This window comes from Pochonia chlamydosporia, chromosome 7, assembly GCF_001653235.2.
Source record: "Pochonia chlamydosporia 170 chromosome 7, whole genome shotgun sequence".
NCBI classification, from domain to species: domain Eukaryota; kingdom Fungi; phylum Ascomycota; class Sordariomycetes; order Hypocreales; family Clavicipitaceae; genus Pochonia; species Pochonia chlamydosporia.
Window position 1 is genome coordinate 1562391 of NC_035796.1, and position 27418 is coordinate 1589808.

At 50.3% G+C, this 27418-nt stretch overlaps 8 protein-coding genes across 8 annotated transcripts; 4 read left to right on the forward strand and 4 right to left on the reverse strand.

The window, feature by feature from the left end:
* Window positions 1–1114: 1114 nt before the first annotated feature.
* Window positions 1115–3565, reverse strand: VFPPC_07351 (neutral/alkaline nonlysosomal ceramidase; the record flags this gene model as incomplete). Its single annotated transcript, XM_018286223.2, has 2 exons — window positions 1115–1691; window positions 1743–3565. The coding sequence occupies 2 exons, from the start codon at window positions 3563–3565 to the stop codon at window positions 1115–1117; spliced, it is 2400 nt and encodes a 799-aa protein (XP_018139643.2).
* Window positions 3566–4417: 852 nt separating this feature from the next.
* On the forward strand, window positions 4418–4780 carry VFPPC_07352 (hypothetical protein; the record flags this gene model as incomplete). Its single annotated transcript, XM_018286224.1, has 1 exon — window positions 4418–4780. The coding sequence occupies one exon, from the start codon at window positions 4418–4420 to the stop codon at window positions 4778–4780; it is 363 nt and encodes a 120-aa protein (XP_018139642.1).
* A 338-nt stretch (window positions 4781–5118) lies between these two features.
* VFPPC_07353 (hypothetical protein) lies at window positions 5119–6063 on the reverse strand (the record flags this gene model as incomplete). Its single annotated transcript, XM_018286225.1, has 1 exon — window positions 5119–6063. One exon carries the CDS (start codon window positions 6061–6063, stop codon window positions 5119–5121), a length of 945 nt encoding a protein of 314 aa, XP_018139641.1.
* Window positions 6064–8998: 2935 nt separating this feature from the next.
* Window positions 8999–10315, forward strand: VFPPC_07354 (sugar isomerase, KpsF/GutQ; the record flags this gene model as incomplete). The annotated part of the gene is made up of 1 exon (XM_018286226.1): window positions 8999–10315. One exon carries the CDS (start codon window positions 8999–9001, stop codon window positions 10313–10315), a length of 1317 nt encoding a protein of 438 aa, XP_018139640.1.
* A 1906-nt stretch (window positions 10316–12221) lies between these two features.
* VFPPC_16580 (hypothetical protein) lies at window positions 12222–12587 on the forward strand (the record flags this gene model as incomplete). Its single annotated transcript, XM_018294333.1, has 1 exon — window positions 12222–12587. The coding sequence occupies one exon, from the start codon at window positions 12222–12224 to the stop codon at window positions 12585–12587; it is 366 nt and encodes a 121-aa protein (XP_018139639.1).
* Window positions 12588–14272: 1685 nt separating this feature from the next.
* On the reverse strand, window positions 14273–14811 carry VFPPC_07355 (hypothetical protein; the record flags this gene model as incomplete). The annotated part of the gene is made up of 2 exons (XM_018286227.1): window positions 14273–14417; window positions 14486–14811. 2 exons carry the CDS (start codon window positions 14809–14811, stop codon window positions 14273–14275), a joined length of 471 nt encoding a protein of 156 aa, XP_018139638.1.
* Window positions 14812–16293: 1482 nt separating this feature from the next.
* Window positions 16294–18089, forward strand: VFPPC_14217 (SPX domain-containing protein; the record flags this gene model as incomplete). The annotated part of the gene is made up of 4 exons (XM_018291986.1): window positions 16294–16345; window positions 16619–16819; window positions 16904–17100; window positions 17172–18089. 4 exons carry the CDS (start codon window positions 16294–16296, stop codon window positions 18087–18089), a joined length of 1368 nt encoding a protein of 455 aa, XP_018139637.1.
* Window positions 18090–20583: 2494 nt separating this feature from the next.
* On the reverse strand, window positions 20584–24186 carry VFPPC_07357 (hypothetical protein; the record flags this gene model as incomplete). The annotated part of the gene is made up of 3 exons (XM_018286228.1): window positions 20584–22591; window positions 23297–23695; window positions 23774–24186. The coding sequence occupies 3 exons, from the start codon at window positions 24184–24186 to the stop codon at window positions 20584–20586; spliced, it is 2820 nt and encodes a 939-aa protein (XP_018139636.1).
* Between the last annotated feature and the right edge of the window lie 3232 nt (window positions 24187–27418).

A 27418-nucleotide genomic window follows, 5' to 3' on the forward strand; every position in this document is an offset into this window, starting at 1 on the left:
CTAATTGTTGATGATTCCACCAAAAGTCATTGGCACACACAGCTCGGTTCTCCATCTCCCAGCCTACTCCAACCCCCAGCCTAGTCGCACCACATGCACTACAAAAAGTCAGCAATTATCTTGATTTGACTGTATCCAAGGCACTGTAACATACTTGAGTGCAACGAGCTGGGCACTTGTCAGGGGGACCACAGCAAAACCTCTTCTCAAGCTCGACTGGGCTGGCCACAGCGCCGGCAACCATCATGCTCAGGATAGCAGCGACGATGACCTGGCGGATACTAATGACGGAGACCATAATGAACGTTAGATGCCCAAAACCGTGTGACTAGAAGTTTTGTAAAAGTGAATGGGGGATGCGAGGCATTCAAGAAAACGAGCTGCTGGCAGGTTGTCAAGGCTTTATACCCGTCTTTTTCTCTACAAACTCGTTTCATTCGTAATGACAAGCCAATTTGAGTCCTGTAACTGTTGTCATTTCGTGTCTCAGACCTTGAATTCCCTTTGTAATATCACCTAAGCACTCAAATTTCGTCAACGACTAATTGAAGTGAGGGGAACCTAGCGAAAGCTGAAGTGCTTCAGCAGGTTAGCGAAACTTATAGCTCCTTTCTATTCTCGACGTTGTAGGAATTGGCGACGTGCCGATTGTCCAGATGTTGAACAGGTGCGGGAAGTCAGCATTACTGAGTTTCGGATGCCGCCCTAACCGTAAGATGCAGTGTTGAATTGCTACCGATAGTCCACTGGTTTTTTTTTACTTGGACTTGAAGATTAAGGGCTGAGGATTAGGCTACTATCCTGGAGGTCGTACGAGGTTCTACAGCCAAGGTACAAGTGACATAATACGCAGGCGTGGTGAGTTTATTGCAATTCATATTATAAGGCGTTGGCCCAACTTGAGCTACATAGTTGAGCGCTCAAGCCACATCGTTTAATGTTATCTCAAATATTACGTGATTGTCTACAGACTGCTACTCAGCATGCAGATCTATGATGTATATCCCAGCGCTACTCTTGAATGCACAAATTATCCGAGTTCCAAATTCCATGCATAACCGACAAACAAAATGATCCCAAAAACTCCGCTGGCGTTATAGTGAATATCTTGCCATCACACGACGCTAAATGCAGAGCTCACTCCCTCAATTGTCGACAGCTTTCCCCGAATCGACTTCGAATCTCCATAGTACCGTAGTCTATATTCTCCTGCGGGGGCATCCTGTTCGATTTCCCAATCAATATCAACTTCGCTTAGACCGAGCAGTTTACTGGTTCTCCGCCAGTGGAAACTCAGTGCCCAGTCTGAATCATCTCGAACTTGCCGCCAAGCTGAACTCGCCGACGGCCGATACTCGACAGCCGCGTACGTTTGTTCAAGGCGTAGGTTATTTCGAGGATTGGCTCCCACGAAAGACGCCGACACCTTCTCGCCCCTTGTATACTTGGCATTGGATACATCGGACACTATGTCTCCAAACTTCTTGGACATCGGGGTCCTGTCAAATAGCACGCCGATTATGAAGCTGATAGATCGCCCGCTATTGTCTGGAGGGTACTTATTCTTTACCCGATGCTCTCGCGTGGGGCTATTGGCTTTGAGGTACTTCATGGACGCTCTTGTGCGTTCTATGTACGCAGCGAGTGTATGCGGCCCATATAGCGTAGAGGCACCTTCATACCGTTGAATACTGTACTTCATTAGCACGGTTGCAAAAATTGGCCGGTGGTTTGTAGCTTACCCATATTCCTCCTGCGTTGAAATGTAATGAGTGTAACTGTTGCTAGGTGCGCCAAGTACAACAACCGGATCCTGTCCATCCAGCTCGTTGGATAAAGCCTGAGTGCTCTCCTTTGCCACAGCCTCCTTCCATCTCCGCCCAGCCATCGTCGTTGCTTCGCCAGGACTTACAATTATGAAAAGCTGTCCCACTCTGAACGTTTGGATGTCAACCACATTTGGCGTCCAGGCGTACGGTCGACTAACCTCACCTACGTCCAGGATAATGGATTTCGGATGTTGACAAGCGACCTGCTCCTTGGTTGGTGATTTGAGGAGCCAAGTAATGAATCTCCATATGAAACGCGCATTCGAAGCATTGCTAGCATGTTGCAAAATATCATAAGCACCAGGCTCGTCCCATGTTCCTGCTCCGAAACCATAGCCAAGGGCTGCAGGGCAAGTCTGTGCCTCCGTTCCGTTGGGTAGTTTGAACTTGTAAAATGACATGTCGTGGAATCTGTGGATAGCCTTGACGCCTGTTCCTCGGATATTTGGTTTCTGGTCACTCAAGGTGTTGTAAATGTTCATTGCGCCTTCATGTTGCAACCGAGCAATCTCGAAGCAAGAGGCGGCTCCATAGTCGTTCCTGCCAAACTTGGGACCCCTTGCACGACACCGGTTGCTCTTTCCGTCGCTGCAAGCACTTGTCTTGAAATCACACTGCTGACCAGATCCATCTTCACACCAAGCGCCCAGAATGTTCGGACTTGCGTCCCCCATGTTTGCTTGGGAGAAGCCGGCCACGAACCCGTCAGCTTCTCGGCCGTGGCCCATTACTTGTTTTTCAAACATGTCTGCCGCAAGTCCCTTATTATCGCCGGTGATAAGCGTGTTATTGGCCTGCATAGACGTTCCATGTGTCGGAAACCAGGTGAGCACGCCAATGCTCTTCTTATCTGACGCTCGCTGGAACTTGAGTAAGGTCATGTCCTTTTCAACCGAGCCGTCATCTTCTGAGCTGATGTTGTATTTCGCCCTTTCCTCTTCAGGATTGGCGAGGTAGGCAAATAAACTGCGATTAATATTCGCATTCATAATCTTGGTTTGGCCCACGCTAAGATGTCCCGGCGCGAGGCTCTCGTGTGCACGTCGAATGGACAGGATACACCCTTCGACAATAGCCCGATAGCTCTGTTGGTCGAATCCCATACTCGGGATCTGAGGGAGGAGGTAATTCAGCCATGCCCCTGGGCCAGAATGAGAATGGGTTGCCGTTACAGCCACATTGTCCTGGCCGTACATGGAATACCGCGGTCCCAGTGCTTGTAATCCGCGGAGGATGCCATATCGAACAGCAGTATCTCCAGACTGGATATCCAGAACGAGGTAGACAAACCTGTCTTCCGGATTATTCATGTCTCCGACGATGAAAGCTCGCGAATACAGTCGTTGCCGCAGACCTCTCCCAATTTGAGCAAAATCGGCATAACCCATCAAGTTGATTTCCACCACTGGTCCAGTAATATCTGCTTTGCCAACCCCAAGGAGATACTGGTCCTTGGGCCAGTCGCCTTTTGGCAAACTTTCCGCTGCCCATTTGTTACCGGGCCTAACCACATTGTCAGATCCGCCATACAGCGAGGCATAGGCTGCGGAGGTTGATAGTACAGCCGTTGTCGCGAGGCCAGATGCCCGGAATAAAGCAACACAAAACGCTGCGGCTACCACAAGCAAAATCATCAAATTTCGACCGCAGAGCTGTCGGCGTCGCATGGAAGGCGCGGCCTCAGGCGCGCCTTGTGATACTGAGGCGGGCCAATGGCTGCCCACCTTCTCCGGCATCGCTTTAGGTGATGCCATCACGAGCCTGAGGTCCTCAGACCAGAGGAATGATGGTATGACGATGGTGCGCTCAAGCAAAAGTAAGAGAGGGCAAAAAATGCTCTGACATGGGTTCAAATATGGTCTGTCCAAGCTGCACGACAGGTGGTGCAAATGTGGAGGATGAACAAGGTAAGAAAGGAAGCTCCTGCGAGAGAAGCAGACTCCGAATGATGTGTCGACTGCAGGATGGGAATGTTATGTCCTCATCACAGTGGTGAGGTTTTTCGTCACGATGGACATGCATGCATGCATGCACACCATTTGTCTCGTTTCGCTTCCGTTCCCGGCAGTGCCGAGGCGTCGAAAGGCGACAAGTGTCCACTGGTGGTCATGGCCGCTCCAAGTTCGTCCAGAAAACGCCGCCAACAGCACTGGAATTCCTCGCTGTCAATGTCATGGTGCCAGATCGGCCCACCTGAAGCTGCAAAGGTGGCCGATGTCCAGGCACCAGGGTCGGTACGGAGCACTTGACATCTGAACCCATCAGCACTTGGCTAGGCTGGATGAGGCTCACCTTACCCTGCTCGATGGCCTGGGCTTTGGAGCATACGAGCCTCACATGCTTCCCCAGATGGACCTGTCTATATTGCACACGGTAATACTTGCATGTTCATCCATCCTTGGCTTAAGTCTGGCGTTTCTTTATGTTGAGGAACAGGTTACAGCTGCACAAGCACGCTCGCTTCGGCAATTTCGAGCAATCGTCCGTGCTCTGATGAATGCATGCAAGGCCTCTGTATCAAACAGCACTGTCCACCTCAAACTTGACATGTATGGCCAGGCATGTGAAGTCCTGCTGGTTTCAAGGAAATGGCAGCCAGGGTCTATCCGTGTCCTTTGCACCCAACACGTCATCCCCAGCGAGTCGCCTTCGAACCCCCAGTCAGTCATCTTGTCCCTCCAGCTTCCCACCCGCACAAGGTGAGCAAACGAGGTGGTTTCACCAAAGGTTCCGCAATTGGGGTCATCTATAACGGGAACCAATCCAAGGCGAATGCCGAATACATTATGAGACAAGATTGTGTACTGTTCCAAGAATGGACTTGCTTATGTTTGGCATGTGCTTCACCTGTGCAAGTATTGTGCAACCAAGAGCACAAGCCCAGGTGCCTAGCTACCTTGGACAGGCCCTCTACAATAAAATCTGACGAGTCGACCAAGCATTTCTTGTAGGATAATCAATGGAAAAGTTGTGTTTTCTACCCTCTAGAGAATAATGTCGATTGAAAGCCGCACAACACACAATCTGAGCTCCAAGTTGAATGCCTCGTAAGGTTACATTGTCGCCGTTTATTCAGGTGTCAAAACACATTGCACGTCACAACTCAAGGTACATCAAGTTTTTGTGAATACGAATAGTATTTCGTCGCTACATCGAAAGATGCTCGCGTGAATGATTAAAATCAACGGGTATTCCTACTTATCCATCCTCCATTACTTGTCCACTTTCAGATACGTATTTTTTTCTTCTTTCGAAGCGAGCCTCGCAGAGACAATTGAAGTTTAGTTCTTTAGAGACCCAAAGACCGAAGAAGATCGCCAATGACAGGCAGGCTTGAGAGGATGGGGATGGTCTCAGCGTACTTTCTGAGGATCTCGGCATCCTGTTCAGTGATAGTGACCTCTGCACGCTTGAGGATACCGCCAGTGGCACCACCAACAACATTTCCGGCGGTGTCAGCGATATCACTGACAAGGCCACCAGTGGCTCCGTTGGCGATGTCGATGGCAGGGTTGAGAACTCCGCTGAGGAGACCACCAGTGAGACCATCGGTGGCGTCAATAATTCCGTTGGCAACAGGGCCGGCAATGGGAATTTTGTCCAGCAAACTGGTGATGAGGGGGATGTACAAAGCCTCATCCTGCTCAGCAGACTCCTCGCGTTTGGGAAGTAGCTTTGTAAGGTCACCAGTGAGACCACCGAGTCCACCAGTAACGCCGCTGAGAGCACCAGTGAGGTCCCCCAAGTTGATGCCGGCAACACCACCCTTTCCACCTCCGAGAACACCTCCAAGCAAGCCATCTATGAGAGGTCCAATGATGGGAATATTTTTGAGCAGGCCACCGACGATGGGAATTTCAGTTACCATCTTCTGGAGGGCCTTGATCTGATCATCGCTGACGTTGACTGTGATATCATCCCTCTTCATGACGCCACCACGAACGACCTGGGCAATGATGGAGCCAACAACAGGAAACTTCTCGAGAACAGGGACGAGATCGGCGTGCTCGGCAAGCATCTTTCGCAGAGCCTTAACATCCTGCTCACTGGCGGCGTCCCTAGCCTCCATCTCATTCATGAACTTGGCAGGAGGCGCATTTCTCTCTTGCATGGTGGTCTTGAAAGACACAGCATCGTTGAGAGCATCGACGCCAGTGGATACGCCAGCGGGAGCGGCGAAAGCACTGCCGGAAAGGCAGGTGAGGAGAAGAACAGCAGCGTTGGGGCCCTTCATTTTGACTGGCTTAATGATAGACTCTGTTGGAGGTATTGAATGTGTAGTGGTATTGACAAGTCTGAAAGGGTGCAACTGCGGCAATGCAAGAATCGTGAAGATGGAAGACAAGGGGGAGACATGAGCTCAAGACAGGATGCCATAGCGTCCATCTTATACCCAGGCGCTGGTCACGAAGAAAAAACATCTGGGACATGGGGTAAGTTGCTGAACCTATCGTCTGGCTTGCGAGGCAATTAGCACCATCTCGGCCAGCTCTCGGGGTCTTCTCGTGGAATGCAAGTTGATCGACTCAGTTAGCAGCGGTTGGAGAACGTAGCTGCTATGGTGACCCATCACCAACAGCCCAAGATGAGATGAGATGCGGAGTCGCATTGTACGAGGTTTAAGAATGAATAAGGCCTGCAGTGTACTATACTAGTAACACTGTCAAAGGCATTTCAGACCCTCCTAAACGCATGCCTATGTTCAACGCCATAATTTGTGCACCGTGTCTTGCAATGTGAGCTCTACACAATCTTCAGCATTCCTTGTACTAGCTGTCCTCAGTGGTGAGACATGGCAGCTGACTACTTAGCTCAATCATGGGCATTCAAAACACCCTAGGTAGTGAAAAGAATGTGACGGGATACAAAAGAGTTTTCGATTCCATGGCGCCTGCTTCATAGCCACCATCTGGTATTGCGGCACGGCTTTTGAAGGGGAAAGGACGGTGGCCATTTGCGTAGATGGCTCGAAAGGATGGCTGTAGTCACAGGGTCCAAGCCTGAGCCAAGTTTGTATGGATCTCTATAATCTGGGCAATTTGTAAGAGTCGCCAACTTCATCCAGTTCTGGTAAATGCCAAACCTAGTGCCGCGTAGCCTGATTTCCGTCGAGTTCGCCCTGAAAACGAGGGAATGCTGGATTTGACAGGAGCCAGGCTGGTCACCCTTGAGCTTGTCCATTCTAGCCCAGCTTGAACCCGAGATTTCTTGTGGAGGCGGCATGGCAGACCTTGCTGCCATAGCTCAGTACAGAGTTCTGAAGAATTCTGAGCTACAATTCAACGGTAGGATCGAAGCCACTGCCGCCGTTCTCCTGCGATGATCGCGACATACTCTGATCGGTTACGAGTGGTCTGAGGCATTGTTGTCGAGACATATCGTGGTGCTGCAAGCATTGATTCCACTGTTGCTTTGCAGATCCTGGACCCTTCATCAGCTAAGGGCGGATAGCTGAAGGAAAGGTATGCTTGATTGCTCGCTTGTTTTCTTCCTCATGGAGGATGCAGATCAACGTTGGAAAGGTTGAGACGGTGCAATCTCGAGAGGAGCGTGAACCCCTGCAGACTTCAAATGTTCAGCCCTTTGAATGACAGCTACACCTGATTGGTCCATGGAACTCAGAGACCTCAACGGGGGTTTGGTGCGGGGGCCAGGAACGAGTTCTAGTTGCCGATCAGCAGAAAGCGGCATGCCAGACGAGCTTTCGCATCCAGGTGGAACATAGCAAACGCGTTCGTCAAATATCGATCAGTCGCAGTGTCACGGTACGGGCGGCTAATGCCTATGGCCATCAAGGGGACCATGATAGCACCGAGATGTCTGGTTTCGTTTGTAATGAGCAATCCGAATGATGCTTCCAGCAAAAAGCTGGGAAGTAGCTCGCGGGGGTACTTCATTGATGTGGGTGACGGCAATTCAATCATGTTTGCTCCTTCCTTGTCAACACGTGTGCCAGGCGGATTTGTCTTGTTGATCCTTTTGTCAACTGACAACTTTGGTCCATTTTGTCCTCACTCGAGACGACAAACTGTCTGGTGTGCAAGTCTGTCCGCTCCCTTTACCCCTTCAATTCCGTAATGTCTTTCCTGCGGTCTCCCTGCAACGCTGTTGCGGTGCTTTGTTCATACTTCCGAGCCCACTCAGAACTGGTGAGCACGGCAGATCCCCCGACCGATGGCGTGACCCGCTAAGTCCGAGCTTGTCCAAGCCCAGCACAATTTCGTCAACGGACATCAAGTATCTCGATATACGGAGTACTCCTGCTTTGGATACGATAAGACTTGAGTTTTAAGCCATGCCTATCATGACCATTGTGCTGCCTTGGCTTTTGACGGACGGCCAGGCAAAAGCCAAGGAAGAACGAGAATACGGACACCACGAATCGTCCACCAAATGCAGGTACCTTGCTGCTGTCGATAAGGAGCCGATCAATGACCCCTAGATTATCTCCCCATGATCTGCCTGAGTAGCAAGATCGTGTGCGGATGAGCGAATAGAAGCGTTACTTCACTTATCAGCCACATGCAAAACCCCATCCAAAGCCGACGCTACCGCTGTTTTGGGGTATGCGAAAGATACAGGCCAATCGCGGCCACTGTTACATCCTTGGACCCTCCTGCTCCAACATTTTTTTCCCAACACGTAATTGACTCGGTGCGCCGAGATCAAAGACGCCGTTAAATTCGAGTTGCGAAGCATGGTGCTCTTGGTTCTCTCTTTCCCATCATAACCGGCCTCTGGGTGAATTGCAACGGCTCCTCCTCAGATTGGGCGCCTCGTGGCCATTTGATGTGCCACCTTTTGAGATCGAATAAGAGACATTGGCATCATTTGTAAGCGCCATTTCTTTGGTTACGCCGGCGGCACGGCGCAACGATATCCGAATGAAGCCAATCAAAGTCACCACATTCTGAACCCTCCCGGCTCTAAGATTGAATATATTCTTTGCCTTCGGGCAGAAGAAAGAAAGACTGGAGACTCAGTCATACACGATATCTTAGTTCAGGGTAGTGTTGCACCTCTCCCCGAGGTCTTGGAACAAGATTCCGTTGACTTGCTTGAAACACACGGGTCTAGAACGATATTGAGTAAGACACTGGAGGCATTTATCGACACCAGCCACACTTTTGCTCATTCTCCTCGCTGGAAGTTGTCTGATCTCAGTCATTATGGCCGAGAACCGACAAGCGGAACGCCGGCCGATTCAAACCAGTGCCGTGATAGTACTCGGAGCAAGACATGGACCGGCGCTCCCTCCGCCATCTCCGCCAACACCATGCGCCTCGCCATCAGATCGTGCACTGGTTGAGCCAACGGAGCCATTCAGTCTAGAGGAGCAAAATCAACAACGGCAACAAGAGGAATATGCGCCGAAACCCCACCAGCTCAGCCATCAACCATGTCCCCAAGAATCCCCATCCAAGGAAAGTCGTCTCCGGCGTGGCCTACATGTTCTGAACACGGAAGCATTAGCTTTGGCGGCTCTTGCAAAGTTGTATGAGACTGATCTAACGGCGCGTGAAGGGTTTGACAAAGCCGTTCAGGCTATCACACGGCAAGAGTTAACAAGAGGAAAGCTCATCGTCGTTGGTGTTGGGAAATCAGGCCATATTGGCAAGAAATTAGTTGCCACGTTACAAAGCCTAGATGTCCGGGCCGTGTTCCTGCATCCAACCGAGGCGTTACACGGAGACTTGGGTATAATTGACACCCACGATACATTGCTCTTCATTACCTTCTCCGGAAGGACCCAAGAACTGATGATGATGCTGCCACACCTGGACGACGCTCTACCAACCATTCTTCTCACATCTCATACGCACCATGATACCTGCGAATTCATCAAACGACGTCCAAGTACCATTCTCTTGCCAGCACCTATTCCAGAGAGCGAGCAAGCATCCTTTGGCGTTTCAGCACCTTCGACATCGACGACTGTTGCGCTGGCACTAGGGGATGCATTAGCCATTACAGTTGCCAACGAGATGCGTCATAATGTGTCGGCTGCGTTTGCAAAAAACCACCCTGGAGGTGCAATTGGCGCAGCAGCAACATCCGCATCATCACCACAAACAATGAGAAATATATGCATTCCCATGACAGATATCCCCTCTTTAAAAAACACCCATCCGTCTTCGGAGGCCACGGGCATCGATCTTCTCCGAGCAGCGTTCGACTCCAAGTCCGGCTGGGTGAGAATGGGAGACCAAGTTGCAGCACCAAGTAGGATTCGACAGATTAGCAGCACTGGACTGAATCAGCGGGTTGAAGAGTTGCCAAACCTGTTCGTATCTCGCCACGACATGATTACCATGTCGTGTGACATGACAACCCACCGGGCCGGCAACTTAATCCGTGCAACTCGCGGCGATAACATTGATGGTATCTCGTGTGGACCGGAGTCCATAATTTGTGTTACTGAAGGAGAGACAATCATTGGTGTGGTGGAAGCATGTCAGCTTCTCGAGGTTACACAACGGCAGTAGTCACGCTGAGTCACACTATGCATAAGTAAGTGAGCTGACGACGCAAGGCTCTGGGGAATCGGCTGCCATCTTATCAGCACTTGACTTGATTTTCATTTACATTGTTCCGCATGAGAACAGCCAACCCTTTTGAGAGGGGTAAATCTTCATTCTATCCAAGGGATAATGGATGAGTACAAAGGAATGCATACATACCTACATACATACGTTGGGTAAAATGATTACGCGTATTAGACCAGAATCATACATTAGATAACAGAAACTGGCGTTAATAAGAAGTGAAAGAAACAAGGGTCATGCGCTTGTAAAAGAAAGCCATATTGAGGACGTAAAGAACCTTTGTTATTGGACATTTCGGGTTTCAGCTGCAGCGCCATAGCCCAACTTCCAAATTCGTGTTCACGTCTGGTGGGCAACCACTGCGTCCACCCAATATTGACTGTCTTTCGGTACGCAAAAGCACGCAATAGCTCGTTTTCTCCATAACTGACCGACCGAGAACTATATTGGTACGGGCGGATCCGCCGTGAGGCCAAGATGTGCACAGGGAGAAGGATCCGGTACTTGGGTACAGAGTACGGAGTATGTTTGCTGGAATACCTCTCAGCTGTGGGATGAGGGAGAGAATTCGCATAACTCATATTTGGTGCAAGCTTACATTAACAACCCACTCTAACAATAAGAAGGGATCGTGACCGGCTACTCCATACAAAGGTGTGCCAGAATTATTGTCAGAGCGGTGAATACCCATCGACGTCTGAGCATGTACATGCCCCTGTCGCAGATGTTGAAAAAATATGACAGGGACAATCGCCGTGGGGGAGACATGGGCCGACCGGAGGTTACATGAGCCAGCCTACTCCGTATAAGCTGGGTTTCATGTTGCATTGCTGCGGTGATATATGCCAAACTGTTGGTGGCTTCCTCGGGTTGATTAACGACAGCATAGGTCGAATATAGAGAGGGCCAAACTTTCATCTACGGTCTGTGGTCAAAAGTGTTTGCCAAACCTAGCATAGATTGGCAGATCTTATGGCCTGCCAATGTAAATCATGTCACTTTGACTGGCGTAGGGTGCGCTTGTGCGTGAACAAAACCAGTTTCCGTTTACTCTGTACCACGAAAGGCCGCACTGATTAAATCCGATTCTCGGCGAGCGGTTCTTCGGCTTTCATAGCCGCTGCAAACTGTTTGATGCTGCATCTCGTCACCTTGGCAGTCATCCACATGTATCGTCTCCACCTCTGCAGGTTCACTCTTGTCTGTGAGGAAAAATACAAGCATGGAGACGCTGAGGTTGCCCGTGTGTCACTGCAGGCACGCGACTGGCCCCATGTGACCACTTGCCGCTTCAATATATGGCCACAATTGCCAAACGGACAGGAAAAAAGCTTCAATAGTATCTCAAACAGCCAAACCGGGCAGCTTGACTGCCCTGCAACATCTACACTTGGCATTGCAGAAACGCCTCCCGCTAGCTCAATCTTATTCCCTGTCCGTTGCCACCGGGTAAAAGAGATGCGAAAATTGCAAACAAGAGTTATGCTCTCTGTCCAAGATCTGTAGCCACGCACAGGGTTGATGTTTAGCGTCTTGGTCCCGGCAGGCTAGTTGGCTAGGCATGCGGCAAATAAATAAAAGGATATAATTGAAAGCTGGATATCCAGATGAATTGCGGGCTGCAATCTTGATACTGGTAATCAACCTCCAATAACGATGGAGGCATCACAGAACTCCGCAGGCAAAAAAAAGAACCCTGCTGGGCGTGGCGATTGCGGGAAACCAATCTCCACTTGCCTGGCTGCACTCGGTGACTGAAACGGAATCGCCAGCGGAGACAAGGCGACCACATGTTGATCGTCTCGAATCTTCGTAATGGATCGCGTCGTGATGCTGTGCCGTCGTGATGCTGTGCAACCTGCGGTGGCTGTCGAGAGGTGTTCATTTGAGGAAACTCATCACGCGACACTCTTCGCCGCTAATTTTGAATGGACATGAATGGATATATCTGGGAACGTTCATAGCGGCAAGTGACTCCGTCGTTATGCTTCTCAACTCAAGCGCAACAGAGCAGTCGTTTGCAAGTGGATACGAACCCCGAATGCTTTGGGAAGCATGGCTTAGCCGTGTCGTTGCGTTCTTGGTGGATTCTCATGGAACAGAATGGCCCTGCGTCAAAGTGAAGAATCTAGATCTTAGGCACCTTTCGAACCACTTAGTTCAAGGCTGCATTGGCCGGGCATTTGGTTGCCTCGGTACATTTCCGTTGTGAATTTTAATCCGGATAGAAATGCGGCCAGGAGAACTTGGTGAAGATGCATTTCCATCCAAGGGTCGTTCGTGTGCGTGGAAGTATCCCATCTAATTAACGTAGGAGTAGAAGGCATCCAAGGCATAGTGGGACGCAGTTGACGCAAATCGAGAACACGAACAAGTAAATATGACTCCAACTGAAAACCGTTTCTTCTTACTTGACTCGTCAATCGACTCGTGGAAGTGAAAAGGAACTTTTCTTTCCATTCTGGAGTTGGTCATTCACACATCGTTGGCCGCACCGGCTGGTGAAGAAAGAATTCAAAAAAAATGCTTTCGTCAATGACCAGTCGACACCACAACCAACCAGGTGTCCTGTGGCTGGCTCGAGGCATGCAGTAGTTTCGGTAGTGGATATCATGGCGTCTTGCATGGCCACTCAGGAACGCCAATTGCTCCACGAACTAAAGACACAACAGGCCCAGGCCAAACAGACCCTGGAGACAACAGTCGTAATTCAGCGGCCGAGAACACGAGAGCTTCGAAGCCGAAGTGGAAAATGTTGCAGGGCGGAAGCCGTGTTGTTTCACAAGCACACGACCGTCTGCCGCTACTGTACTAGTGACCGGACCGGTTCGGCCGTTGCTGAATTACACTTTTGTGCCACCACGGAGGAGAAGCGACTTCGCTGTTGAGGCCCAAGTCACAACGCGACACTTGCGTTATCTGTTCCACGAAAGTGCAGGGGCAATAAATGTGATGGGAGGCTGTTCAAGTGGCACCATGGGAGTACGTGTGCAAGTACTAGATGTGGCCAACTGAAAGCTGCGCATCACAGATCTCGATTTTGCTGGCCGGATGTATCACAGTACTTCAGGATGATTTTGACGGATATTGTTTCAATGGCCAGTGACCATGCTTTCGATGTCGAATGGTGATGTTTGTGTCTTTCACTGTCGCCATTGGTGACTTTGCCATGCTGCCGGAGATTGTTGGAAGCACATGTGCTGCCTGGGTCTGGGAAGCCCCAAAGGCTATTTTGAGGTCTCCGAGGAAGCTGCTCAGAACCTACCTAGGGCCGTAAGGAGGCAGCGAGTGTCGAAACTGTCACTAAGAATTGGCCAGTACTTCTGCTGTGAACCTTTTTTCCCTTTCGCCGGATCCAAGGGGTGCCTTCCATTGGGTCGACATCTTGAAAAGGGTCTCGACCATCATGCGGTGCGGGGAAGGTTCATATCATTCTGCATACGCCATGGACGAACTATGTGAACAGAGTAGAGTCACAGTCGATGATGTCCGTGTCAGAGAACGGAGCATGTGGATGCAAGGATGCTTATCATGGCCGGATGATCGCGTTTTACGGCTAATTGGATCAATTTGTCGTATGTGGCGTGTGAATGTCTGTACCCAGATATGTGCAGCAGTCCCTGAAAACCGCCGAAATCTCCGGTCCTTCCTTTGCAGGTTGCAATAAATTCCACACAGTCTTCATGGTCCTGGTAGAGTCGTCAGTATGGGGAGTTCAAAAAGACCTGGTTGCATTCAAAATTTGCGGGTTATTTCCTGTGGTGACTAGGAAATGGGTAGTGACTAGCCACCGAACAATCAATCAATTGACGTTCTGTTACCCGTTAGCAAGCTTTGTCACCCAATTTTCTACTTGCCCAGCGAACACTACATTATATAATTAGTAAATCAGGTTCCTCAGCGTGCGGCGTTGTCAAAAGCCGAGCCAGATTTCAGCATATACATACTCCTCCGTGCCATCGAGATGGTGCCTTGGCTGTGTTTGGTGGTTGGTGCTGGGCCAACAGGAATTGGCCGAGGACAGCTTTGCTTTGTCATGGTCCTCGGACAAGGATGAGCAAAACATGAAGCTAATCGCCCAGGTTGCAGTTAGTTGGGTCGTCAAGATGCATCCACTTGCTGGGCTGGTTTCTGTGGAACTCTGCAGCTCTTCTGTTTAGCTCGTTCTCACCCCTGTTCCAGATTTCGATTAGCGGCCACCTGCTCTGAGGATGAGATACGATTGAATGATGGCGTGAAAAAGACCAATTTGTGCGTTCGTTACACGTTTCTTGTCTGGAGGAGGTATTGCTTCCCTGTTGGCCAAGGCGGAAATGTACTATACCATGCATATTGCAGTACCATGGGCGTGCTCTGACAAAACCCAATGGACGACGTGGCCACAGCGCCATTGACAGCGGAAATGATGACATTTCTGAGGCCATTGAGTTGACCATTGTGAGCTGAGGGATTGCAAAACGACAGGTTGACGGCATGACATCTGATGTCAATCGGGTCTTGGAAGGGGTCTGGTTCTTTCGAGATCAAGGAAGAAGCTGCACTGGGACTGGAAGCATGTCAAGTCCATGTCTGTAGGAGCAGGAACAAGACCTGCAAGAGAATGGAGTCAGCAGCCAGGCGTGCCGGGTGGAACTTCTAGTTGGAACGCCGCCGGTTGACCTGGAAGTACCAGACATATGCATGTGTACGGAGTACGGAGTACCCACAAGCCAACTGCCTGCGCGGCCCACATGCACCTTCCATCTTGCGGCATGCACCTTCCGTCTTGCCTGCCTCATCAACTTGCAACTGTGCCCAAGTGCTTTGCACCAGCCAGTCAACACCAGATTGACCTCAGATAAACTGGCAAGGCGTTCATGTTGGCGTGGGCATGGGCGTTGTCTGGCCTGGCCCTGGCCCAGTCGAGTCTGGTGTGGATGTGGACATGGACTGGAAGCTGGCTGAAGTTTTCCTGGGGTCATGGCAAGTGTTCCACCCAACCAGACCCAACTCAAGCAGGACTGGATGATACAATAACCTTTTTTCGTGGTCGTTGCCAACATTGGTCGTTGCCAATGTGGCGTCCACCCAGCGTATTATTTTGTATGGAGTTAACTGGTCTTGTACGGAGTACCAGACATAGTGTTGGACCCATAGACGGACAGCCCACCAGGCTAGACCTGGCCCCAGGGACTAGGGACAAAGGCAGACAGACAGCGAGAGTCTGATCAATGTTTGGTGTGAGGGACTCGAGCTCAGTCTGGTGTCTGGTGTCTGGTGTCTGGGCTCTGTCAATCGGCCGCCTTCGGCTTCGCCATCACTTCTACCATCCGTTTTCTTATCATGACGGCCTCCGCCAACATCCTCGCCACCCGCCTTTCCTTGCTTTTTCCCTCCCGATTATCACGGTCTGCACAGACTTCCATTTGGTATAACAAGTATCGCTTCGCATCTCAATCGCCGCCTCTAACTAGGACCATTTGACCCGTGCATCCCCTCCATTGCTGCTGTGTCTGTTGTTTTGTTGTTTCATTCAGCGGCCTCCGAGAAAGCGACCGAATCTGAGCCATTGCCATTGCCCGCCTCGCCGACTACTAGCCGGAACTCTCCCATTCCAATTGCATCGATCACAAGCTACACCAACTGGGTCTTCAATTCTCGGCCCTGCCGACAGTATTTGGCCTTATTGTTGCGCAGACGGTTCTTTGGTTCATACGTCATCCTGGCTCGACTCGACTGCTCGTTATCGCAACTGCCCTCAACTTGCAACCGGCAAGGCAAACCGAAGATTAGTTTGCAGCTGTTGAAATCCAGACACCGTCACACCATCACACCAACACACCAACGCACTTGTGCAGACCTCATGCAGCCACGCGGCATGCAATAACACCCTCAACACCAAAAAACTTAACCTCCTACGAAGATCCCGTTAGCAAAGCATGAAATACGGGCAACAGTTGGAGCAAGAGTCTGTTCCAGAATGGAGCTTTCGTAAGTCGCTTTGTGATTCTATTTCGAGTTGGATCTTGGCCATTGTCCTGGCAGGTGCATCCTGTGCTCTTGCCGCTGCCAAAAAGCCTGAGCACACCTCCTCTGTACCTTCCCACTTGACACGAATAATCTGCACACTCAATAAAAAACCTCCTTAATAGCTTGTCTCCATCTCCACGTCTTACGCATTGCTCTTGCATAGTCTGCCGATCCTTTCCCTCCGCACCCCCGACACTTGCTAACGCTTCAACCTTTTTGCTCGCGGCATTTTAGACAATCTTGACTACAATACTCTGAAGCATGAGATTAAAGTGCACACTACGCGGGACCAGGCTATGGCCATTGCCATCCCTGGTCATCAAGACACTTCGCTGAGAAAGTTTGAGGATGGTCTCTATGCCGAATTATGTCGCCAACATGACCGAGTTGATCTCTTCATCACAAGTAAGGCAGATGAAATTTCCAGGCGGTTAGGTACGTCATATAGGCAATCGGCGTCTGAGTTTCACATTTCTGCGCATCGTGTCTTTTGCTGACCAACTCTACCTTCTGCCACAGAACATCTTGCGAGCAAGATACAGCGTTGGGTAGCCAAGTACTCTGATGCTAACGACTCTACCCTTTCGTTGAAAAGACAACGACGGTTCGCCAAGTATGAACGGGAACTGTTACGGTGTGGAGAGGAAATTCACGCTCTGTCACGCTTTGCGAATGCGCAAGTGGTCGCTTTCAGAAAGATACTCAAAAAATACAAGGTATGGCAGACTATAATGAGACTTATTGATGCCGTATATCGAATGACCAACTAATACAATCTTAAATACAGAAATGGACAGGATCAACAACCTTGACTAGTCATTTCAACGAAACCGTGCTTAGCAACCCCAAGAGCTTCACAAAGCGCACATTCGTGCACTTGCAACGGCGGCATGATGAAATCCTCACCACCCTGCAGGACACAATGCCTCACCTTAGTGAACCCAGCTCCCCCGAATCTGACGAGAACGCAGCGCCGGATTTGCCTGGACAAAGTCGTCCTCGGCAAGTTGACTTTGAACCACTCCCCCCTGCACAAATGGACTCTCCGGTTAAGTACTGGAACGAGTACGATGATGGCAGTGAAGGAGGAGGCCCCGAAGACGACTATGCCATATATATCAATCCTGAAGATGAAACTGGATTCCCTGGTTTTGCATATGTGAATGCCATATTGTCATTGCCATACGAGAAGGCTAAGCAGTGGTTCAAGATGAGGCGTCCGGGGCATGAGAACCGACCCCTTCTTGCTTCCGGGCCGAGCAGCCATGGCAGTCTCGGGTACGCATCCACCGCGGTTAACACGGATTCAGAAGAGGAAGGATATGCCAGCTCAGATGGATATCCTCAGTTTGGCTATGCGACGCATTACGCCTTACCGAGCATCAGCGAGCAAAAAGTCCAGAGGTATAGAGAAAACGTGCTCAAATGGGGAACTCTTGGTTGTTTTGTGGTGTCGTTTGTACTGCTCGGCATTGCGGGTGTGCTCATCCTCACTGGCAAACGCAAGCTCCGTGTAGAGGTTGACGCTGGTGTGACGGTGGGTGTCATGATCAGTTTGTTCTGTGCCGGCTCAGGGCTGGGCATGACGCTCTATCGCCGAGACCCGCTATCCATCCCTTACAAACTGATGGTTTCGAGTGCATTTGTCGCTTCGTGTATTCTCAACGGCATGCTTCTTGTTCTTGTCCTCGGCAATGCACCATGAAGGATAGGCAAAAAAGTTACATGTGGAGTTTGAAGTGGTTGAGTTGAGCCTTGGAGAGCTCCTTGACCTGGTCTCGCTGCTGTTTCTTGGACGCTGGCGTTTGGGATTTGGATGATGACGAAATTGGCGAGGAGGTAGCGTTTGCCTCTTTTTGATTGTATTGCATATTGGATTCTGGATCTTCCAGGCGTACATATGGGTGGGAATTTTTGGCAGCTGAAGCCATGATGATTAATGTCGATATGTTAGATGGCGGAGGGCCTCGCAGGTAAATACAATGAGATTGAAGATGGAGTTGTTCAAGAAGCCTTGATTTGTATCGAATTTTGTGAATGCTTCAGTTGTCTCAACGAGGTCAACCGCACGCAGATATATATATCTCTCTTGCCAAACTGACATGACGTTATGGTCCCCATTCCCGCGCCATGTCCACGCAAACACAGTCACCTAAACAGGGCTGACGAAACTGCCGAGTCACAGCATTACACATTGACGCGTATTGGAAGCCGTTGGCTGATCCTCAATACGGGCGGGTACATTAGCCGCAGCGTGAAAGAGTCGCAACCATCGCACGCACCCCCCCTTGCTTTGTCACCTGTTCACACGTCATTCCGCTGAATGGGTTTTGGCAGACTTGGCATTGCGCCTTGTTGTATGCTTAATTGGGTGTGAACCAACCGAGCTCCGAGAACCGAGTGGCTTTGTCATTGTGGTGTGTATTGTTGGCTGACTGGTGATGGATGGTGAGGTCCGATGATCGGCAGAGTTGGTTGCCAAACTTGCGGCTACGAGAACCGTGAGTATATTGGCCAACTCGGGTTCGGCTTCAGGTTGTGCGTTGATATTATGATTGTTTAATTGTATGCATGAGGATGAATGTATGATTCACGTAGATTGAATATTGGTTATGCTAGGGTTTAGCTCAATTGAGTTGAGTTGACTCATTCGGCAACTAAGTGGGTACAACACCATCAACCTCATCGTGAACATCAACAACACTACTCCGAACATGAACTCAGCACGTCCAGAAATTATATTCTTTCAAAACATCAATTCACTTGAATCTTGTAACTCGTCATTCACTCTGTATCAGCCGCAATGTCCCTCCCACAGGGGTACCACTTCCGCCCCGGCACCACGTCCGACATCCACACCATAACGAACCTCTACCTCGCGACATTCAGCCACGACCGCATCCTGGACATCATGTTCCCCACGCGGAAGCAGCACCCACAAGAAGTCAGGACCTTTCTGTACAGACACTTCCAGCGGCGGTGGTGGACGATTGGCTGGCGGTTGACGGTCGTGGTGGACGAGACGATTGGTGCGCCTGTTGGGTTCACGTGGTGGTTGAAGCCGCAGGGGGAGATGTCCTTCTGGGAGCGGTGGATATCGCCTTGTAGGTCTTTTCTTTCTTGTTCACTTTTGTTTTGTTCTCTTTTGCTCTTTTCGGCCGTGGCTCCTTGACTTTTACGCAAGTAGAGACTAATGTGACAGATGCTTGGCTCGCCCCCCTCGTAAGGACATACATCTCCCTCAGGGCATTCATTCTCCGATCGCCAATTGATTCCCACTCCATCGACACGTTCGCTCAGGTAATTCACTCCATTGAGCCGCAATTCCTGACTACACCCCGTCGAAAACAGGCCTGGTACCTGTCCACGTTGTCTGTTCATCCGGTCTATCAGGGTCAACGGCTGGGCAAGGCCCTCGTCGAAGAAGGTCTCGAGGTGGTGGACAGGGCGGGCAGTGCGTCCTACTTAGTTGGACTGAAGAGCGTGGAGGCATTTTATCCCAAGTACGGATTCAAGGAGGTTTGTCGTGCGAATGTCGGGGATTTGAGGCATTGGGACGGGGGGAGTGTCATGTTTAGGGAGTAGGTGGCGTGGTGAGCGGTGCGATGCTTGGCGTATTTTGCATTGGTTACAATAGATGAGGGAGGTTAGGTTTCACAATGTACGTGGAGAGATGGATTGGGTATAAATTTTTGATTTGCGCATTAGTACATGTTGTTGGCTCCTACCAACTAGAAATATCTAGCCGACTTATCCTCCGGAGTGCCCTGTATGTCGTGATATTGTTCATTCCCCGGGCTAATGTTTCCTGATTGTTCCTACTGTGTGAAATCCTACTGGGTGAAAACAAGTTTTGGCATAGTGCCTGGGCCTCGCCCTTCGCTATCTTCTTTCATCTTCTTCCCTGTGTAATTTTCTTCTTTCTCCCGCTAATCGTAAGTGTGCCAACTTCGCCTGCCAAAATTTCTCAATGTGCCACCGCTTGCCAACGCGTCGGGTAGTCGTAAACATGAATGGTATAAAAAGGATAGCGTCAATTCTCTCTCAAGGAGTGTGTTTGGGGACCACTAGTCCCAGTGCAAAAGCGACATGATGTAGCCGCAGAAGAAATGAAAAAGTCTAAGCATGTATAGACGTTAATGATATAGTACAAGGCAGTTATTGCCTGAATCTGGTGAGCTGGCCGTCATGTGCGGAGATCAAGCAGATCGTGTTCCAGATGGCCCCTTAGGCTCAGGATACACCGACGTGCAGTTCTTATCGGCAGCAGCATCATTGTAAGCGTTCGAGTCCACATGAGCAGATGGCATATAGCTGGGGCTATTGGCATACTGATGGTATGGGTGATGGCCGTGGTAAGGGGCGGCCTGTTCATAAGAAGGCGCCCAACCAGATCTTCCATCGTACTGATGGTGTCGCAGCTCACCGTCCGCAGAGCTTGGCGGTTCGTGGTGTCCAGCACCATAAACCGCCGGAGGTGGTGGCGCCTGTCCGCTGGCTTCGTATCTACCATGCTCTCCGAGGTTAGAGTTGCCAGAGCTGGTTGGCCGGCCTGGGAATGGGAAACCAGGGCGACTCAAGGTGTACTCGCTGGTAGATCTCTGATGCATGGGCCGCGATGAGCCACTCATATAAGCTCTCGGTAGTGCTCGGTCACGGCGCTGATATGATAAACCAGCACCACGAGTTCGCGGCGCAATAGAAGGCAGAGTGGGAGGAGATTTCGGACTGCTCTGGCTGCTTGAGAATGGCACTGGAGCCTGTGCGTAGTTGGGCACACTGGCATGATAGTATGACTCGTGACCGTAGTCGTGCCTTCCAAGTATGCCCTGGTGGGATGCGACTCGAACATGGCCGTGTGTAGGGCCATCGGGACCGTACCGTCCAGCGTCAACATTGTGCGGGTACGGGTGACCATAGGTCATGTCCTGGATTTTGGGAACAGTGGCCTCCGCGCGTGGGGGACCGGAAGAGCCAAGGTTGCTGTATGGCGACGTATTGTAGACGGGGCCGACCAAATGAGGCATATGTACTTCTGATGGCCGGTGGTGTGGAAAGATGGCAGCTCGTGCAGTTCGTGGTCGTTTTCCTGAAGGGCTTATTATGCCGTCGGCGTCATATCCGCCGTCATGAGCATAGCCTGCGTAGCTCATGTTGTTGAACGCTGGACCGGGTCTAGTAATGACTGGCGAGTCTGGTGCCTTTCGTTTCGATGGCTTGCTCGTAGCAGTCGAAGCATTCTGTCTTGGTTGACGGGTTGCCTTGGCCTTCTCCTTGTCTTTTTCGCCACCAACAATAACTGGCAAGAATTCAATCTCAGGGACCTGTCTCAAGGTACCGTTCTCAATTTCTTCACGAAGCTTCGAAGCGAGTGCGAATATGGTGTCAGTACTGTGGCCTTCGCGTAGTTCGTCAGTAATAAACGAGGGAATCTGCTCTGACCCTAGGGCGGATACATCCTCATCGTCTTCATTGCCTCCTTTCTTTCCCTCGCGGCGCTTCTTTTCTCGCTTTCGGAGTGATAACGTCCACGACTGGATGTAGGCCCCCTTTCCGCTCTCTTGGTTTCGTTTACTCCAAGCCTTGAGTCGTTCGATTTGTGTCTCGACTAGTTCCATTTGAGTAATAGGATATGTCCGGGCATTGCGATAGCGGATCCTCTGGTAGTGTTTGCGACAATAGCTTACCCATAGATTTGGTGGAATCAGCTTGGTACATGACTTGTTACGACCAAATAAATGAGAAATAGCCTTTCGCAGCTGTGACCCAGTATCACAATTCTCCACAAACATACAGACTAGCTGCTGGCTCTCGTCCAAGGGAATGGACGTATTTGGGGAGTGGACAGTCTGATGATGATCATGGTCCTGCGCTGCCGAAGAAATAGCCGGAGACGAAAGGTTTCGCATCGGTTTCGGAGCAGAAACACGCGAGACGACATCGTCTTCCGTTTCACTGCAGCTCTCATTGTCTGGTATGCTGTATTCGGCGCCGACTTTGGTCAGGCTGACAGGTCCCACCGTGGGAGAACTCGTACGACCAGCTACAGCCATGGTCATTCGTGGAGGAGGAGGAAGTACAGAACGTGGATGTCGATGATTGTTGAATTGTGAATAGTTGGCGGCAATTGAGGGGTCCGGGGCAGAGATGGCTCGCTTGTGTGAACTTGATATGCCAGAGAGACGTCGTGCTCTGGAGGAAGGGTTACTTGAAGAGCGGATTAGCCGAGTACTGTGGCAGCAGAGCAGATTGACAGTGATGTGATTTTGTTTTTCTTTCTTGAGCGTAGATGCACGGAAAGGCAGGCAAACGTAGAGAGGCAACTTGACTTGCAACTTGCAAGGACAAAAGTAATGTAGCTGAAACTGAGCCTGAGCCTGATCTGCACACCAGCTCCAGGCCAAGTTGAGACGTCGGAGAATAAATACAAAATGGATAGAGCTAAAGGAGAAGAGAGAGTGACAAGAGACCAGAAAAGCCTGATCAACTGTTAATCCCATCAAATGTGTCGCAGTCACATTGAAATTGTTTCGTCAATGCGGAAGAGAGGAAAAGTGTGAGTAGATGAGCAAGAGAGTGTGATTCACACTTCAGCAACTCCGAGTCGACATCAGACCAACTTTGCCGCAACAACTTCGGCATTGCTGGGGCCAGCAACAGCTTCTCTCAGAACAATGCTCCGAGCGTAGTATGTATGCCCTGTTTCTGTCGTGGGACCACGGCGGACAGGTCGCAAGCCCATTCTGAATATGTCTTGCCCTTGGATATGGGTCACCATACTTGCATAGGCACCGCGGGCGAACAATGCTGCATATTTTGGCTTTATTTGGAAAAGGGGTGGGGAGGAAGCAAATTCAGACTGGTTGAACACAAGTGCCTGCAATATATTGGAACGAACAATGTCGAACTTACCTTGACGGTGCAACTTCAGTCTGCAGTGGCTTTGCCGCAGCCTTCATGTTCAGGACAGCGTCCGACGGACTCCCACTTCTTTTGGATGTGTGCCAGTCTCCATGTCGGTTGTGTGATGATGATCCGCCTCCATATGACTGGGGTGCTGTCTTGGCCGATATTGGAGTTTGGTATGATTCACTGTGTGGTGCCATGGTAGTTTCGAGTAATGGTAACTCCGTCAGCGATGGACCAGCGCTGTGAATCCCACCGACAGTCGTCACGGACGATATTCTGGAGTGAGACCTGGATCTCCACGAGGTATACGACGACAGGCTGCTGTGACTATCGGACAACTTGTGACCCACGGGTCCACGGGTTTCTATACACGCCTGGTCTGATTCTTCCCTATTTTTCGGGCTAGAATCTTGCGTCAGAACACACAAAGATTGCTGTGGCCAAAATAGAAACAAAAAAAGGCAGCATCCATGGGCTTACCGGTCTTGCTGCAGTCTAGCTGATGGCAAAGAAATCTGCGAGGACTCCATATCGATGGAAACTGAATCCGTTGAACCGTCTCTGGAGTGTCGCCCACGACCAAGAGAGTCAACAGAACTATCTGAATCAAGTAAATCGCTTCCTGACCGAAGTGAAATGATTGAGTTCGATCGAATCTTGGGTTTAACTTGCAACGGTAGTGCGTAGCCACCTGCGCTCCATGGTGTTCTGTTTTTGCTGGCCTTGGATTCCCAGTCCTGCAGTGGCGTTGTCCTGTCTGGCGAAGGAGTTGGTAACGAGGCGGACGTCAAGGTGTCTTGTTGGAATACTAAAGAAGGCGGTGTGATTTCTCTTTGAGGCTTCTTGCAACAGAAAGCTGTCGCTGTTTGATTCAGCAGTGATGTAACATCCATTTTTTCAGTCTGAAACCAGCCAGACAGGTCGGCGGGTAAACGGATATTATAAGTCGAAAGAAGTTGTTCTTTGCTGTCCCAGCACCAGCCTCAGTCTCAGCTCATTCATGAATTATTTCAGAAAACAAAAAGAGAAATGAAAACGAGTGTCTTGTCTCCTGGCTGGTTTTTACGCCTTTGTGTCTGCAAAGAACTCAAGTTGAGCATCAGAGTGACGGGGTTCCGATCAAACAGTGTCTGTTAAGGGTGAATCAGGTAGAGTCAAGACCGCCAGACACATGAGTCAATCATGAAAACCTATGGTCTCGCTCTGCTCGAAGGGGGATTTGTGCTTGGGATGCTCAAAGAACAGTGGCGTCTGATGTTGAAGGAGGAGTGGCTCTTGGATGCTATTTGTTCAACGGCACGCCAGCAAAACAGATAAACAGGGAAGAACAGATCATTGGACCAGGTTCGAACACTAACATGAGGCAGTACCGTACTGTAGAAAACCTTCAGACTCGTTGATGCGATCGACGCCGAGTGGATAGTGGATCGCTCGCACTGACGGCTGACGGCCTCGCATCCGAGTAGATCGAAACAGCCGAAACACAGAAGCACCTGGTGATATTGGGGCAAGTCCAACCAGTTGTGGTTTGAAAAAGCGCTCTCACCGTTCTCTGCCGTAATAGAGTGTAAGATCTTGGACGGCCCGAGCAACTTGGAATTAAGCCAAAGCTTCGACAGACTCCAAATCAGCCTCTCTGAAACGGGTGGCTGTGTATAAATCAGAATCAAACTGGGGGGAATCCACTTCCTAGTCAAATGAAATCCTATTTTGGTACACTTGAGAAAACGCAGCGCGCAACTTCGAGTCAAGGGGGTTGAGGTGTATCATGAGACAAACAGTGCATCACCACTGAGGCGCGGGGACAGACGAGCCACCTCCAGGCAAAATACACGGAAATTCGAGCAACAGTAGGAAATTCTGTCTCACCATTTCTTCTCACTGAGGATACGAGCACATGGTAAGGAAAAGGTAGTAATGAACTAGCTCTGAGTCTGCGCTGTGGGGATCTAGGTATTACAAAGAGATAGAATTGTGTGGGAGATGTCAAAGAGAGTGATGAGAGAGATAAGACCAGACCAAAATCACAACGAGTGACTTTAAGCCCACTTGACGAGTAACTAATGGTCGAGTAGAGGCTACGGAGTTGTGGTTATTATATCAATCGTCAAGTTGAAGGAGGATCAACTGCCGTCACAAAGGGACGAATACAAACGGACAAGTTCTTACCTTTTGCTGCATAGTAAGTCGTCCAGGGCTTTGAGAACCACGCTGAGTGGTAAGAACGTGGGTTACATGAGGCTGGCCCAAGTCGACCAAGTTCCTAGAGGAGACTTTACTAAAGTCGCGGACCAAGAAGGCAACGCCGAGGGTGCTTGGTATGCATCACCATGCGTCGATGGTTGACGTGGATTGTGGATGTTCGCCTACAGTTACGATAACCTTGACCAAATACACGCATTTCGAATGGAGAATTGGATCTTCCATGGACATGGGGCACTCACTAACCATGAGCGTCTCTGTCCATCGGCTGCAACAAGACTCCGAGCCCACAACTGTCCAATATAGAACGGCAACCCGCCGTGCTCAGGCACCAAACAGCCCATCAGTATGGAGTACGTACCAGAAGGTCATTTGCGATACTGCATACTGAAAGAACAGGGAGACCCTTGCAGGCCATATGCACTGATTCGGCTTGTGGGCTGTTCAGAAGAGTCGCCAACTTGCAAAAGGACAAAGCTCGTCCGAACCAATGCGCACCGGCAATGTAGCCAAGCGTCCGAGCGTTGGGGCCCTCAAGGCCGGGTGTGTTTGACCATGGAAGTCATATTGTAAGGGATGGGGTGACAGCCTCCGAGCGATCAGAACAATCCGAAGAGGGACGATGATTGAGTTCACACACTGCCAGCTAGTGCGACCGAAGTTTAAAATTGTCCTGGCCCAGCTGTCACGAATAGTCAAAGAACAGACAGAGTACGACAAGCGCACGAAGCAGCCCAGTACGAAGCATGAAACTTGCACAGGCACGCATTTGGTAATATCTGATGGACAAGGCCGCCTCCACGGGGGCTGTGTACCAACAACGAAGTGCGACCGGCTTCAAGGTCAGCCGTAGCAAGGCGGCACATGGGACAACCTTTCGCAACTCAACATTTCGTTTCGGCTCAGTTGTGGTGGTGTGTTTGGCACTCGAAACCTGCTGTTGGTTCTGTCTTGAGCCTGGCTCAAAGTTGTCGGGAGTCGGGACAAGCCGAGGGAGATATCGGACTCCCCACCATCCGTGGGGCGGCTGGAAAGTAATATCCCGTCAGATATGACAAGTGAAGGGAGAGGCCAAGTGAGCAAAGCAGAATGTTCGGAGCATCATTGTCGTGCTTGTCGGTAGTGGCGGCACCCCCAGACGCCTTGCAGAAATGCAAGTCATGCAATTGGGACGTTGATGTCTAGTGACAGGGTTCCAGTTCGCACGAAGCGCGACCCATCCAGGATAATGCAGGAGCATTGCATGGTGCTGCAAGGAGAGTCAATACATCCAATGAGAAAATGAAGACTGAGTAAGTGACATGCATGCATGTGTACCCAGGTAGGCGACTGCGGATCCAGGTGCAGGTAAGAGTGATTGAACATGCAGGAGAACGCATCATTGGTGAAGTCAATGGGCTTTGATTGAGCGGAAACCTCAGTTTGCCCTGGGATTCAGCTTGAGATACGTGGATGTGTTGTTGTGAAGTGTGCCGCACATAAAGTTTGTTCTTGGAATCGATCCGTTGAACCTGTCCCCTGTCTGGCCTGATCATGCAGCAAGATTCCCATGAGCAGCACCCGACAACAGATAGGGGACTTGGAGAGTAAACGACCTCTGTGCGCATCAATTGAACATGCGTCTAGGCTGAGTGTGGTTCGTTGTGGGTTGATGGGTGGGTAGATCATTTGGTGGTTCAGCACGGAAGGACATCAATTGATCACGAAACAAACGTCGTGGGATGTGTTTGCAGAAGTGCCAAGTTGTTTTGGCGCGGAGAAGACGAGGACTTTACTTGACTTCAATTGGCTTGGTAAGCTTCACTCCAGTTGCAGTTGCAGAGGGACCAGATGTCTGCACATGTGGTCATTAGGGTCTGGTCTGGCCCATACGATTACAATCCTAAACGGCAAGTGCGAACGACATCATCATGCTGCTTCGAT